General features: G+C 40.6%; 1 protein-coding gene across 3 annotated transcripts in view; it reads right to left on the bottom strand.

Moving 5' to 3' along the window:
• Nucleotides 1-15,346, bottom strand: part of LOC129102123 (WD repeat-containing protein 7) — a 111,711-nt gene that overhangs the window by 91,713 nt on the left and 4,652 nt on the right. For all 3 annotated transcript variants that reach the window (XM_054612109.1, XM_054612112.1, XM_054612110.1), the window contains 5 exons: nt 5,558-5,705; nt 4,471-4,586; nt 4,002-4,134; nt 3,360-3,580; nt 2,132-2,327 (listed from right to left, as the gene is read on the bottom strand). In XM_054612109.1, the coding sequence (XP_054468084.1) occupies nt 2,132-2,327; nt 3,360-3,580; nt 4,002-4,134; nt 4,471-4,586; nt 5,558-5,705 (814 nt within the window). The remainder of the gene's footprint in view (nt 1-2,131; nt 2,328-3,359; nt 3,581-4,001; nt 4,135-4,470; nt 4,587-5,557; nt 5,706-15,346) is intronic.

Here is a 15,346-nt window from a genome sequence, read left to right as displayed (position 1 = left end):
CTGGGCTTGTTATTTCCAATAAAGGACACATCTAAATGCTACAGTGATATTTCGGGGTTGAAGAATGGCCTTCACAGAGCCCTGACCTCTGCCGTAACCAAAACTTCTTTGGGAAAAATTGTAACTTCAACTGTGAGTCAGGCCTTATCACCTCATTCCTATAAAACACTTGCTCAACGTTTCTATCAATCTTTCTCTTCTTGTCAATCTCCTTCTACTTATATCAATCTTGCAATCTCTCTCTCTCTCTCGCACGCCATCTCCCACTCCGTGCGTCCCAATGTCTGGCAACTACTGTCTCTTGAATATGATTCAGGTCACAGATAGTCCTCTACGTCTCGCACTGGAGCAATTCACTAGCTGTACAGAGAGGAAGAGAGAGAGAGAGGCTTAGAGAGACATCATTAGCTGACAGAGCTGACAGTATCAGCTCTGGTATTGAGTGAGAGAAGAAGAGGTACCATTACACCTGTGTGTGCATGTGTGTGTGCGTGTGTGTGTGTGTGTGTGTGTGTGTGTGTGTGTGTGTGTGTGTGTGTGTGTGTGTTGTGTGTGAAGGGCCTGTGAGCCATGGCCCTATTACATGTCCAACGCCTGAGTACACACACACACCTTCCTTAATTTCACACTTAGCTACCCTGCAATCTCCCAGCACTACAGCTCATTCAGGTAGCACACGCACACGCACACACACACACACACACACACACACACACACTCTTTTCCAGTGGCCTGCTTGTCATCACTCTAGCTGATGTTACCTCTGTGCTGCACCGTACACATGTTTTTTTGCGGATTGTGTTGCCATGGTAACGGCAAAACAGAGGTTAGAGTAGTCAGAGGAGAGAGATAGGATTATAAGGCGTGTTAAGTACGTAGCTAGGTTAGCGTAGCTTAGGCTAAAGGCTAGATGCAGGGGGAAAAAAGGCTAACCCGGCTCGGTCACAGAGAAAAAAATACACAGACAAAACACTTCTAATGCTCACTGATTAACATGCCCTATCAAGTGTGTTTACTTCTTACAAAAGGATACATAATCTTTCAAAAGAAATCTGAAACACATGACATTGTTTTAAGTGGAGTTTCAGCCACATATGTAATGGCAAGGGATTGAATGGGCCAAAAATAAATAAATAAATAAAATTCCGGCCCACCACAAATTGATCACACCCTCCCTTACGTATACCATCCATGCCACTCCTTAAAAACACAAAAGCTGTGTAATGTGCAAGATGGAATCAAGGTATTTTGAGAGAGAGGAAACATGATATATAGTTGCACAGTTGTATACTATAACTATTGGCATGTTCCCCCCAAGGATTTTGGCCATAAAATACCCTAAATTTGGTTCCTCTGGCACATACTAATGCCACTATTCCATCATATATTAATGATTTCCTATTTTAATGAGTTTGCCTATCTGATTCTACACATCCAGTGAACTTTTGTAAAGGAGAATTAGGCCTCTTGTGCGTTTTGGCCCACACAGTCTGCAAATATTGATCCACTAGTTAAAACCACCCCTTTCTTGACCGATCAGAATTTTGTTTAATCAATTTTTTTTATAATCTATTCACTGTAAAGTGAAGGTGTCAATAGATTAAAAAAAAACACCTTGTGACACCTTGTGACAACTTCCCTGTGCCATTCACCTTGCATGGTAGCTCCTGCCATCAGTGTATGAATGGGTGGAGATAGGTGAATGATGACATGTAGTGGTAAAGTGCTTTGATTGGTTGGAAGACCAGAAAAACGCTCCATTTACCATTTAATGTAATTAACTGATACCGGGATTTTTCTATCATCATCATCATCAACAGCCTTTTTTGTCACGAGGCAAAAAAAAAATGACAGTTGTGTCGGTCCAATAAGGCAAGTCATCCCACCGTGGAAATTCCCTGTTATCCCAGATGTACGAGGCAGAGATTTAAGAGCTAGAATTTAGTAGACTAGGCCATTTTACATGCTCTGCCTCATATGAGAATTTGTGGGAATGGTTGTTGTGGACCTATTCCTGGCCGGCCTTGCTATTTATTAATTAGACAATCATGAGTTTGAGCTTGTGCTAATGGTTTGGCATTTACCCCAACTAAGAAGATGAGCTGCAGAAAAGTGTTCACCCGTCTCTCACCTGTATCCATCTGCCAGACGTAGACGGAGCCGTCGGAGCAGCCCACCACCAGGTAGTCGTCGGCCGGGCGCCACTTGATGACCTGGATAGGGAAGAGGTGTCGAGACGCCAACATGATGCACTTCCTCTCCCTGAGGCTGAGCAGGCCGACAGAATGGTCGCTGGCCACCGAGCAGACACAGTGCTGCACCCGGGTCTGGAGAAGGAAGTAGAGTAGGTGTTGGTGATCGTCCGAAAGAACTGGACCTGAGGACACGTTGGAACCTACATCCTACCACCCATACTTCCAACCTAATGCTGTGACAACACACGCAGCAAATTTCGGTTCTGCAAAGTGAAGACAATGCTGAAGTGTCCTCAAACCTGCATTCTCTCTACTGACCAGCAGGGGGCGACTCCTCGGGTTACAAAAAGAAGTCTGATTGTATAGAAGTCTATGAGAAAATTACTCTACTTCTCACTTGATTTATTCCCTCAGTAAACATTGTAAACATGAGTTTATGGTCTCAATCTCTAGTTTCAAGACTTCTTCAATACAGCATGATGTTCATTTAGTAAATTATGCCCCATTTAGGGTCAAATAGACCATAAAGCAGGGTATAATTTAGGGCGGGGCTACTGTGATTCACAGGTCACTTCCAGAGCCGTTTACCTCTGTGGTAGTTCCTGATACTGGTGTCTGGTGTCTTCAGGAACACATGTTGCCATGATGACACACACACACACAGTCTCACAAAGTGGAAACAATACCAGCGAGGAAAAAATGACTAATAGTTTTTTGAGAGTCAAGGACACAAAACATGAAATGTCTTAATTAAAGCATGTCTGTGAGGTCTCATTCTAGTCCCGCTCCACTGACACAACAGCACCTGACATCTTATCGCCATAGTAACAAACACAATTCTGACCATTTGATCTTAATGTCAGGAAATGTTTTCAGTTGGTTTAATGTGTGTGTGTGTGTGTGTGTGTGTGTGTGTGTGTGTGCATCCAACATTTGTGCACAACTACACAATGTCATTAAAGTTCACCCCAACAATGATATCACCCCCGTAACATTTAAACTATTGTCAGCATCACAACACGCTTCTCCCTTTCAGTACATTCATCACACACAGACACAACTAAACAGCAAACAGAGAAAAAGGAAAAACGAGCCACAGACACAGGAAAAGACGGAAGACAAATATAACAAAATACAAAAAAGCTAAATGTCTGGAGGTCTTACACTGCAGTTCTCGGGCGGGACGATGAGCTGGGTGATCTCCCCCCCGTGGACGCAAAAAATGTGCTTCATCTCTCCGGTGAAAATGTCCCAGACGATGACGGAGAAATCCACCCCTCCGGACACCAGCGAGCGCTGGTCGTAGCGCGGGGAGATCTGGTACGGGTACAGGACGCACGTCACCTTGTTCCGGTGACCGCGCAGGGTCCGATGGGGGGGCCATCCTGAAGGACAAACGGACACAGAATGGACGAAGACGTGAGATGCTGAGATGGATGATGGGACTAATACACAATTTACTCGACTGCTTACTTCACTAAACAGGAGATTTTTGTTATTTGAGCTTTTCTTTCTGACTTTAATTGTGCTTCTGGTTCATTTATATACATTTCTGTTTTTAAAATACCCAACATTACTGATTCATTTTCCTTCATACACCTGTTATCAATGCCCTCTGCTCAGTTACAGTACAGTCCAGCAAACCTTCAGAGGAGTGAAGAGGAGTTACTGATTCCAACCATTGAAGTTTAGGTGGCTGCCGTGGCTTGGTTAATTTATTCATTATGTTGTAATGTATAAAATAAACAACAGCTTTTTTTTTGACGCCAGACAGTTTTCTCCTCCCTCCCCCCCTCTCTCCCTCACCTCTCCGGAGCATGTGCTCCCCCTGCAGCAGCTGGACGATGGCGGTCTGAGTGGCAGGAACTAGGATGATGCTGCCGTCTTCTCTCCCACACACCAGGCGACCCTGAGAGGGGATGTAAACGCTGGCCGTCACCTGAAGGATCAGATCAGAACACACATGTCAAAAAACAGGCAAATCAGTCAAACTATAAACACCAGTTATCCAATTATCTCAACTTTAGTAAGCTATAATCAGAAGCAAAATATATTGCAAAGTGAACCGATACATCCCCTAATTTATTTCTATCTCTATCTATTCCATCTGTTTGACTTTCCACCAAACACACTTAACAAAAGGCACTTTTCACAGTACAGTAGAGCTTGAAAAACGTTCATGAATACATAACATTTTAAAAGTGCATTATTCAAAGAAAATTATTTTGGTCGAGAACTTAAAAACAACAAAGAGTTACATTGTGTGGGTTCAAACCTTGATGGGTCCTTCTTTTCCGGGCAGAGCACTGAGCTGGTCGATGATCCCTGCGGACACCGGGGTCAACTTGTCGAACGCCTCCTGGAGACTGACGGTGGACGACACCTGCAGCTCTGCACCGAGACGGAGACACAGTCACAACCAGAGAGAGGAGAGTTGAGTAGTTGAGTCTTCAATAAATACTTGTATAACAAAACACTATAGTTAAAGCTGAGAAACAAGTAGAAGAACAAAATGCCATATTTAAAGGGCATGTAACTATTATTGACGCTGTCGTCTACTAACTAGATTGATCATGATGTGAGATACACCAGGATCTGGGTTGCTTATCACATCGACAATTTCCAGGGGTGAACCCTGGGTAAAAAAAGGGTTGTTAAATCAAATAAAAGATGTAACATTTCTTTTCGTTCCATTATGCATATGGGGAGCTTCTAACTTTATCTTTTTTTGTTGTTGTTCAAGATAAGATATTGAAAGAATCCTAATTAAAAATCTACATTGACAAACATTCTCAGTCTATAAATTAGAATAATATTTGGCTAATGTCTGTCTCTTTCTTAACTTTCAAATCAGATACAGAAACAAAAAAAAACATCAATAATATGTTGACTGTCAGTAAACAGCGCCATGACACATTTTGGCCACTAGATGTCACTCAGCCTTTGTGCTTCACTGCCTCTTCTGAGGGAATTTACGTCTCTATAACACACTAACAAAACTCATCTGAAAAGTGACATATCACTATATTTAGGAAAAAGTCAGTGTTAAAATGATTTGTACACCATTTTTTGACTATGTGAAGCAAAAGGACTTCATTGATAATGAAAGAGAAATATTTGATTTACTATAAACCATGTAGGAAACATAAATATTTCTTCTATTTTGATGTTGAATTGTATTATATGGTACATTTCAACACCAGTGGTTTTCATATTAATGATTACTCACAGTTTTCCTCTTTTTCTGATACAAATAACAGTTTTATAAAAATAGCTTTTCTGTAACGTCACTATATATTTTTTTTTGTTCATCGAGACTGCGTCCTCTCTGGGGACACAAATGTCAGTGATGGCTTCCTTACCTGCGGCAGTGGACAGCGGCTGCAGAGGCGAGGTGTCGGGGATGCTCCACAGGGAAAGTCTTCCCGCCGAGTCTCCCTGGATCAGCAGTTTATGGAAGGGCTCCCGTCGGCCGAAGAAGAAGTGAGTCACGGGGGGACAGATCAGGAGCTGGAGGACGGCGGGGATGGGGGGGAAGGAAAGACATGTCAACATCTTAAAAACCTGAGACCCCGAATCTCCCAACAAACACCTGGAAACGTAGTGTTCATCAGAGCACACTCTTCACAATTGGAGTATTTTTTTCCCTTAAAGACCATTCGATTGGTTTAACATGCCTTAATAGTTCTTAGTCTGACAACGTGCAGCTGAAATGTTTGGTTTTGCTCTCTGGTGGACAAAGCACAGCAAACTGCAGTAAAACAGAACCACACAGCTCTGGTTCAGCCGGACGTCTGACTCCTCTACAGGCTGAAAAAAAAAACCTGTGTGGTAAATACTGTCTGATTCTAGCATGCTGATCGGGTTTTACTGGGGCTTTCATTCAGGTGAGGGGCTGATGGGATCAGAGGTATATGTAAGTGTAGCACAAACCAAAAGGAAGCCTCTGTGGAAGTTCAATGATCACACCCAAACTGATGCTTCACCCATCAGAACGTGTGCTAATGCGGCACACAGAATGGGTGGGGTTAAAACTACAGGTACAAACAGGATGAGGGTCATGTGACTGAAGCTAACCAAACTAACCAGCTTTCTTACCAGGGATCTCGTATAAACTGATCCCTAAACTTAGCCATGTCTGACCTAATGTTTTAACTATATTCACCCTTTGAACCCTCAGCTGGTTTGCACAGTTTAAACTCCCCATGATTTACAGGCTTACGGTCACTTCATGTCTTAGCTCGGCCACATTATTTTCAGTCAGTCAGGTGAAACAGAAATAGTTATACATCTTTTAAGTTGATGAAATACAACATTAAGAGTCTACAGCTAGCTAGCGCCTCTGTGAGTTGCTTTTGAGCTAAATGCTCACATTGTCTTAGTGACAGTGCTAACATGCTTATTGTTACCAGGTATAACGTTAGCATGTTTACCATCTTATTTTAGTGTTAGCATGCTAACATTGGCCAAAAACTGTTTTTGGTCAAAAAATTTAATGATTAACCCGACGATGACACTACAGGAAATGTTAAGATTTTTTTTTTATTTGATGGCAATCCATCCAACAGGTGTTTAGATATTTCAGTCGGTACCAAAGTGGTCAACCGTCTGACAGACCAACAGAGCGACATTGCCGTACTCTATTATGGGTATTAGACAGGAAGAGCTGCCCATTTGAATGATTATTGGGAATACTGGATGAGGTAGTATTACTTCTGGAACAAAACCGAGAAATCCCAGTTTCATCATTTCATGGTACACTGCATTTGCTGCCAAGAATGACCATTCTATCAATATGTAATGTTTGTTAGAAAATGGGGAAAAACCCGATAGCAATGGGCTACAAGTGGAGTGTTTTTAGACCAATATGTCTTTACATTTAGGTAAATCTGAAACATTAAAGTCATGCTGCATTAACTGATTCCTGCAGCTCCTGTTGGCAAGGTAACCATGTATGTACAGACAACAATCAGCTTGATTGCTGAAGAGAATGTGTAAGATTAGATCTGGTTATCAGGAGCGTCTTTCTGATTTCTGACCAGATTTGCAGAAGTATATCCCCAAACATCAGATAAAAAAATAAAATAGAAAGTTCCACTTAATCCATTAGCAAGTGTAAAAAACTCTGTAAACTCTACAGAGACTACGCAAGTGGATATCTCACCTTAATCTGGCCATCTTTAGAGCCTACAGCTGACAAGCTTTTTTAACCATATACAGCCTTAACCAGTCACATGACCTCATATCATATACTGTATGTCCCTCATCAGGAGTGGATAAGGTGTTATTTTTCAGTGGCTACCACTGTCCATTAACAGATGTTTCCCTTAGCTCTGTCAGGTGTTACACCTGTCCACTGAAGGAAATCATGGACATTATCAAGAGCCATATACATGGACAGTTGTGGCAAAAAATGTGAGGAAGACTTAATGCATCACTTTAACAGTTTGACAAGCCAGCTGGGCTCACAAGGTTTAGTCTGCTAATGCAGCTCATTGATTTTGGAACTTCTCGATGAAACTGACCTCTACTGACTAACTGCTGGAATTTTAAGACAGCGTTTCCATATAGTTTTGTTCACAACCTTAAACTGCAATGTGATCAGTCTATAGGTTACTAGGGAATATTGGTGACGATGGGAGATGGGCAGCATAGCTTTATATCCCAAAAAAAAATCCACCCCAAAGCACAATTTAGTATGTTATTCCCAAACTGTATATTTTGCAGAGTGGTTACTAAAGCTTCTAACAATGGTTACCCCCCAAAAAAATCTGAGAATTGAAATGTGTCTTTGCTTTAAAGAACATAAGTAAACAGTCATTCAAAATCACATGTGAAGTCGGAGAGTACATTGGAATTTTTATTCAAGCTCCCAGCCTGTAGGATGAACCCTAACCCCAACTCAGAGGAAGGTAGTTCCTTACTATGGTTTATGGTTATTGTGTTTACCATTTTACACTTCTGTTACATTTACTGTTATCCATTTTCACTGCAGGAAATAAGCAAATCCTACACTGAGCCATTCGTACGTCTCCTGCTCGTTTCCACTGTTCTCCGTCCACTTTGAGGACGAGTTCTTGGAGGTAAAGCCTTTGGTACCAGGTATTATAGTCCATTTTCGTTTTTCGACTGCTGATAGTACCTCCTCAATGTAGCTGGGGTTCTTAGCCAACGCCATACCGCGCAGGAGAAATGCGGCATAAAAAGGTAGTACGCTTTACAAATTTGGACTCACCTACATATACTCCTCACACAGAGGCAAGAAGCGATATATCGTACAAATAGAGATAATGGCCCTCACTTTCTGACTCTCCTTGAAAGCATTCATGGCTTTGCACTCAATTGTGCACACAAAAAAAAAAAGACAGAAGTAGTAGAGCCCAAGAGACGTTCAAATCCTACCTTAACACCTCTACAAACCATGGGAAATTACTTTAAGCAGTGCAAGGTGCCAAAAAAGAAAAGCAATGGAAAACACAAAAATGGCCAGACCCTCATTGCTATTTGGGTGGATGAGGTCATTCAGAGGGAGCTGACTCCTTGAACACTGCTTTGGACCACCAACTAATTTATGTCAACCCAAGCAGTACTCTGGTTTCTCCTAAATTGCTTCTGGTTCACATTAACATGATAGTTAACCGATAAAAATATCAGTGCCACTTCTTGTCTATCCTACAACTGCTTAGTGCACCAAACAGTACATCTGCAGCACCAGTCCTGCACTCTCCCTTTATAGAAAATAAACTAAATGATCGCAGTTTGGAAAAAACAGTGACACTGAAATTACCGCATCAGGGTTTTATGCCTCCGCCAACTAGTCAAGTTGCAGTCCATGTCTGTCCAAAAGTCAGCACATGAATTTGTGAGTTGTGGCCAAAAACATGGTTTGTGAGGTCTCAGTGACCTTTGAACACCAAATTCTAATCAGTTCATCTTTGAGTCCAGGAAGACATTTGTGCCAACTTTAAAGAATCCCTCCAGGCGTTCCTGAGATAAGCGTTTCATAAAATCCGGGACGGACAATTCTCAGAGGCATAAAGCGGGACAACCTGCTCAATTTAAAGTCCAGGATGGGGGACGCCCCAGGTTACAGGTTGTTAATTCCTGCAGTGGAAAAAGCATGTTTGAAAAAAAACTGGCCAATTTAGCAGACGTTACACTTGGCAGTTCTGCTTCAGAGTGGATGACAAACAGCGGCTGAACCTCAGCAGGGGCACTCAGTTAGTTTTGTGGTATCATGCTGTGGCACGGACTGATAATCTGTGTTCTACGCCCTGACTGTTATTCTAAAAGCTCCGTGGCATCCCACCTGTCCAGGTTATGACATGTCAATACTGTTGCTTTAGTGAAAAAGGTTGAGGACAAATACCCTGACTGTGAGCCTAGTAAGATAACTAGAAAATGGATTACTAAACAAATCTATTTCAAAAGGGTCATTATGAAAAACATAATTTCTGCCAGGTGGAGGGTTTTTGATGATGATGGACATGGTGAAAGCTTGTGGAGGATGGGCTGCCGTCACCACGGCAACTACAGCTTTTCAAGGAGCTAAAGGAGGCAGGGAATGGCTGAGGTGTCCGGTGTGTACCACGATCCAGTAGATCTGAATGCTGAAGACATAACAGAGTATGCAAAGTGCCCCCAAATGTTTTTTGTTTTTCTTAAAAACACACAGTAACTTGTACACACACGCACACACACCTCGATAGAAGATGTGAATCGATAAATCCAACATCTGTGAGCAGACGGCACTAGAGAGGCCGTGAAAAACAGAGAGAATTGTGTTTGTTTTAACTGTCTCCGTGCTGCAGATGGGTGGGGTTTCTATTGGGTGTCAAACTAAAAGGATGAACTCCAACATCGTTGTAAAGTAAGGATGATGCATATTGCCACAGCATTTCAGTTTACCTTCACTGCTTAATAGCTAAAATTGATTCTACTTTTACATGTTTCATTCATCGTTAAGATGCTGTCAGTGGAGTTCAGCAATTCCAGCAGCTGTACTGGTAAAAGCCTACCAGTACAGGGACAGACTATGTCCTTTGAGCCATTGGAAGGACAGTACCTGATTGGCGATTAAACAAAAATCTAGTAGAAGCAATTGAAAACTGTATTTTTGTTAGAGAAAAAAAATTCAGAGCAGCCAACGGGTGAAAATGAATTGTCTCCGTTGTTCTGCATTCAAAATGTAACATTATCAAGATGACACATAAACATGGACGAAGTGTTTAGTGTGTAGAAAATTATCAAATCAAAAGTGGAGAATATTACAAATCACTATTAATAAAATACACCTATCAACTGGGGGAAATAAGCATAAAGGCCTGCTCCATTCATCTTAACTGCATAGAGAACCAGGCCTCCTTAATAAACGTTACCATGAGAGGTTTCTTGGAGTTAAATATAAATGATTCTAAACTGTTGATCATCCAGAAGAACATTTTTTGTGACTGGGGATGTTGCATCTCAAAGAAAATGTGATTGGTAAATATAGATACTGTAGTTAAGACACCCACCAATTATTCACAGACAGAAGAAACAAACACAAAAAAACTTTTGCTGGCACGTCTGATGACCACACACAGAAACACCATTTCCTCGTGTCCTATCTGTACCCGATACTGTACTTTAAAATATAAGAAATATGTAAAGGTTGCATCCTTGATTTGACTATCTGAATTTTCATTCCACAATTAGTGACTGGTCTTAACCTGAATCTCGTCACGCCAACTACATTTTTCAACTGTTGCGTCACTTTTATGTCTGGTATGCATCATTCTTGTTTATCCTTTGGGTTTGTAGTTCACTGACAAATATAATGCTAAATGTCAACTAAAATGTCTTCCTATCACTTTCTTTTGGTGTTTGGCAGGTCGTTAACTCTGGGACTCAGCGGGTCCTCGTTTTTTGTTAAAAAGCAGCTTGGGGACTTTGCATGCATCTTCATCAGTATGAAGACAGATGAGGAGGGTGATGGTGCTTTTGGAGGAGGAGTTTTTTTTTTTTTTTTTTTTTTTTTTTTAGTGGGAAGAGAGCATGAAATCAGGTGAACCAGAATGAGTTCAGTCTCTTAGTCAGGCAGGAAGGAAACCCAAGAGAGGAGTAACCAAAACAGAGTTCACTTTCAGTGTCATCGACTCAGTGGCTTACACTTCTATTCCAACACTTTGAAAATGAGTTTGAAGGCTACAGTGTGAATTATCAAACATCTGTAACTACTTTTCTTCGATAAAAGGGTCTACTTTAATATTTTTTTTTCCGAAAACTAACAAACATTAACATTTTATTATGGTGTTCCTCCAGGCTCCATTCTTGGCCCGGTGTTATTCATGCTCAAGTCAGGTCATATAGAAGCAACATATTCTCGTTATATCGGGGATTCCTGCAGTTTGTTTATAAATGAGGCATCCCTCGCCTTAAATAGGGCACCTCTGTTATCGTCAGAAGAAATGATTATATAATATTTTTGATGAAATCAAATATAAGGTTTATTAAGCTACAGAGAAAATTAGCAATGGTGTAACATCAAGCAGGAAAGGCCACGTATTTGATGACTGATGCAATTTTTAAAACCGTCATTGAGTAACTACATTGATAATGTGATGGGACAGGATCTGTCCGACTCAGCTCAGCAGGCCATTGGGAATAAAGAAAAAAAAGTCTGCATCACACATATTTATGTTGAAGTTTAAAGTTAGGCTTGAGCAACTGATGATTACTGATGATATCATTGAGGATAATTTTTTTTCATTTGTGTTTAAAGTTTGAGGCCTAATGCGGAATATGGCAACTTCTGACCATAATCTTATTAATTTGTCCTTTTTGTCTGTCGTTTTTTGGGCTCCGTTAGCAGATCAATAAAGAATTTAAAATTTTAAAAACCATTTGTCTACTTACCCCTTACTTCTTCCTAAAGATAAACTCCATTTGTGCTTTCAACTTCCATTTTGTGTCCTTCTGGTGATTTTTTTCCCTCTCTGTAATATTTTTCCAACTAGGATTGGACACATCTTCAAATGTAAGCCCACATTAGTTAATCAATCTGTAATATTAATATCAACTGTGCAAACACAAATTCTCAATCCAGTTATGTTAGGTGAGTTAGCTTTAGGTATGACACTGCAGAGCCCTTTGAGATCCCTACAGGCAAACTAAACATTAGGTCCACCAGGTTCTCTGTCAGTTAGTATTCAGCCGTTCCTGAAATGGGTCTGACTTTACCTCCCCTCTCTGTTACCAAGGTGCAGAGTGAATGTGAGCCACTGAGTTAATGTCTGTGTTTTTGCTGCTGTTCTCGCAGTTTGCTCCTCTCATCTCAGCTCATTACTTTCTGGCTGAGCTGCAAACACAAGAAATATTTCTTGAAAAAATAAAAAATGATTTCAAATCAGTCAGCCTTTTCATCTCCTAATATGTTTTGAACCTCACACTGATCTGAACTGTTAAACCTGACTATTTACACCTGACGCAAACTGTTTCTGATAAAGGACCATACCACGGTTTTTCCACAGATTTCACCTTTAACTTACACTGACATTGGTTGAAGTTCATTTCTGTGAAAATCCATGAGTCAACATACAGTTAACTTTACCTTTACTTTGTAATGCAAAACGATGAGGTGATTAAGCAATCACTTGACTGGTAGCAAATTTATCACCAACAATTCTGATAATTGATTAATAATTAAGTCAACTGAAAAGCAAAAAAATAAATATTCTCTGGTCCCAGCTTCTCCTATGGGAGGACATGCTGCTTTTTCATCGTTAACTGAATATATATTTCAGTTTTAGACCTTGAGCTTTAGGAAGGTACACAACTGTCTCACATTATATAAACTGAACAATTAGATGATGAATCATACAAACTAAATTAAATAGGGGGGGCTGCATTCAAGTATGCTCTGACTTTGGAGACTTATGGTTTAATTTCACAAATACCCCTTCAGTTTAGGTCATATTCAACTACTGTATATTGAGCAGTGATATAAAGAGGGAACAATTTGTCGTCAATGGTCTAAAACATGATTAATCCTCGGTATGGTCCTTTTCAAACAGTATAACGCTTTACCTCCAATTGATGGTGCAAACAGAACTTTAACCATTGCATAAGCCAGTGTAAACATTTGGCTGGGTTTTGTTGGAGACATGCAAAATGGCATAATTTCGGAAATAACAACTCTTTGAATTTCAAAAATGATATATTAACTAAAAACTTCTAAAATGGTTCCGGCTATAATTGTCTGCATTTTAGCTTTTGCAGCTCAGCCGAGAAGGTGAACCTTCTTCTTCTTCCTGCCTTTGGTATTCAGTGTGCATTTTCTGGGGCTTACTGGTGCCTCTAGAGGCCGGTGGTGGTATAGCAGCTCTGGGGTGTAGAGCTCCAAGTCGCACCCGCTGGCGGGGAGGCACATCACCTCCACAACCACTTCCTCCTCCTCACCTCCTTCTCCTTCCTTCTGAGAGGAGTGAGGAGGTCGAAGGAGGGAGGGAGCGAGGCAGCATCAGAAGACAAAAAATAACACAAAAATATAAAAAAAAGGAAGGACAAAAATAACACAAAAAGGCGCAGACAACACGTAAATACCTACAAGACAATAAATTAAAAAATACATACAACATACTGAAAGTCCAAAAATGAAATCAGAACTACGTAGAACACCAAGGGTCAAGCTCACGCACATGGGTTAAGCCTGGCCAATCACCATCTGATTTCACACTGCTTATGATCAAGCTATTCTTAGTAAATAGTAAAGTGGTCAAATGGCAAGTTTTTGTAGATTTCATTGTTATTGTTAAATTCTTAAATATAAAGCTGGTATTCAAATAATGGCAGAGTGTTAAATAATATCAAACTGGATCAAATAAAGACCTGTTCTATAATGGCTCACGTGGTGAATTCAGTTAAACGTACCTTTTCAGAGTCGCGTCACTGTCAAGTCCTTTGGAAATAGTTAGTAAATGAAAACAGAAAAATGCTTCTAATTTTGAAGTTCCTCAGAGGATGGAAATTACAGCGGAACACTTTTACTTGTCTTTACAAAATTACTCGGTTTAACCCATGGGCCTGACATGAGCCCTGATGATCGTAAATCAAATTAAACACCATCAATACAAACAAAACACAGTTAGACTGCCAACACAACACCACATAACTACACACAGCTACCTGTAACAGATGGAGCCATTGTTCAAGTCCCACATTTACGGGACCATTTTAGTTAACTGGATTATTTAAGCCATGTTTGAACAGGACTCTGATCACTAAGGGAGGTTTGGTTCAGTAATGTTTGCAGTTTTGTTCTATAAACCAAATGATGACAGCCTAACTGGGATAATTACATTGTACTTTTTTTGTATGCATGTAACGTAAGGTCCAAAATGCAAGCTGCACACAAAGGGTTCTAGCAATGTGACGGTTTCTTGTTTGCTAAACCGACCTAGTCAGGTCAGCCAGCCCAGCCGCCAGGAAAAATTGTTGGCATTGTCCGTTTCTGTAAAAACCACAAATACGTTTCTGCATTCGGTCAGAGCGTCAGTTACTGAGAGTTACGCGGTATAACAACGAGGTTATCAAGCCAGAGAGTCTACTTAGGAAAGGTTGGAGGGATGATGGATAGGTCAAACAAATACAGGACTTTCACCCAGGAGACCTCTGTACGTGTCCCCGTTTTAAATCAAAAGTCAACGTTGGTTTAAGACTTGTTACATAAGGGCGATATGCTTGTTACGTAAGCAGTAAGTCTGCTATGGGCTGCTATTTATTTACATTAGTTTTTTAGCTTTATTGTTTTAACACAAACCATAATGACTTGTCTTACTTTAACAATGTAATTTTGTTGCCTAAACCAAATTTATAATTTCACAAAGTTAACCAGGTGGCAATTTGCGTTTCTTCAAGTGATCCGAGGTTGATATGAAACACAATTCAGAAACGGCGACATTCAACACATCTGGTGGTTTGCGAAAACATGCAGTGCCAACATTTTTCCTGGCGACTGGTTTGGAAAACACAAAATGTGATGTGAAAGCACCTAAATATAAAGTTGATCTCCTGTCAAATATTGTTAGATGTAACTCTGGAATCAGGTACCTCAAACATCTACATCTATTAATGGAAAGAAAATTGGGTTTAAAACAGACTGAGGTGAAGTT

The sequence above is a fragment of the Anoplopoma fimbria genome, chromosome 14, assembly GCF_027596085.1.
Source record: "Anoplopoma fimbria isolate UVic2021 breed Golden Eagle Sablefish chromosome 14, Afim_UVic_2022, whole genome shotgun sequence".
In the NCBI taxonomy this organism is placed as follows: Eukaryota; Metazoa; Chordata; class Actinopteri; order Perciformes; family Anoplopomatidae; genus Anoplopoma; species Anoplopoma fimbria.
The sequence above is the reverse complement of the archived record's forward strand: the minus strand, read 5'-3'. Positions and strand labels throughout refer to the sequence as shown.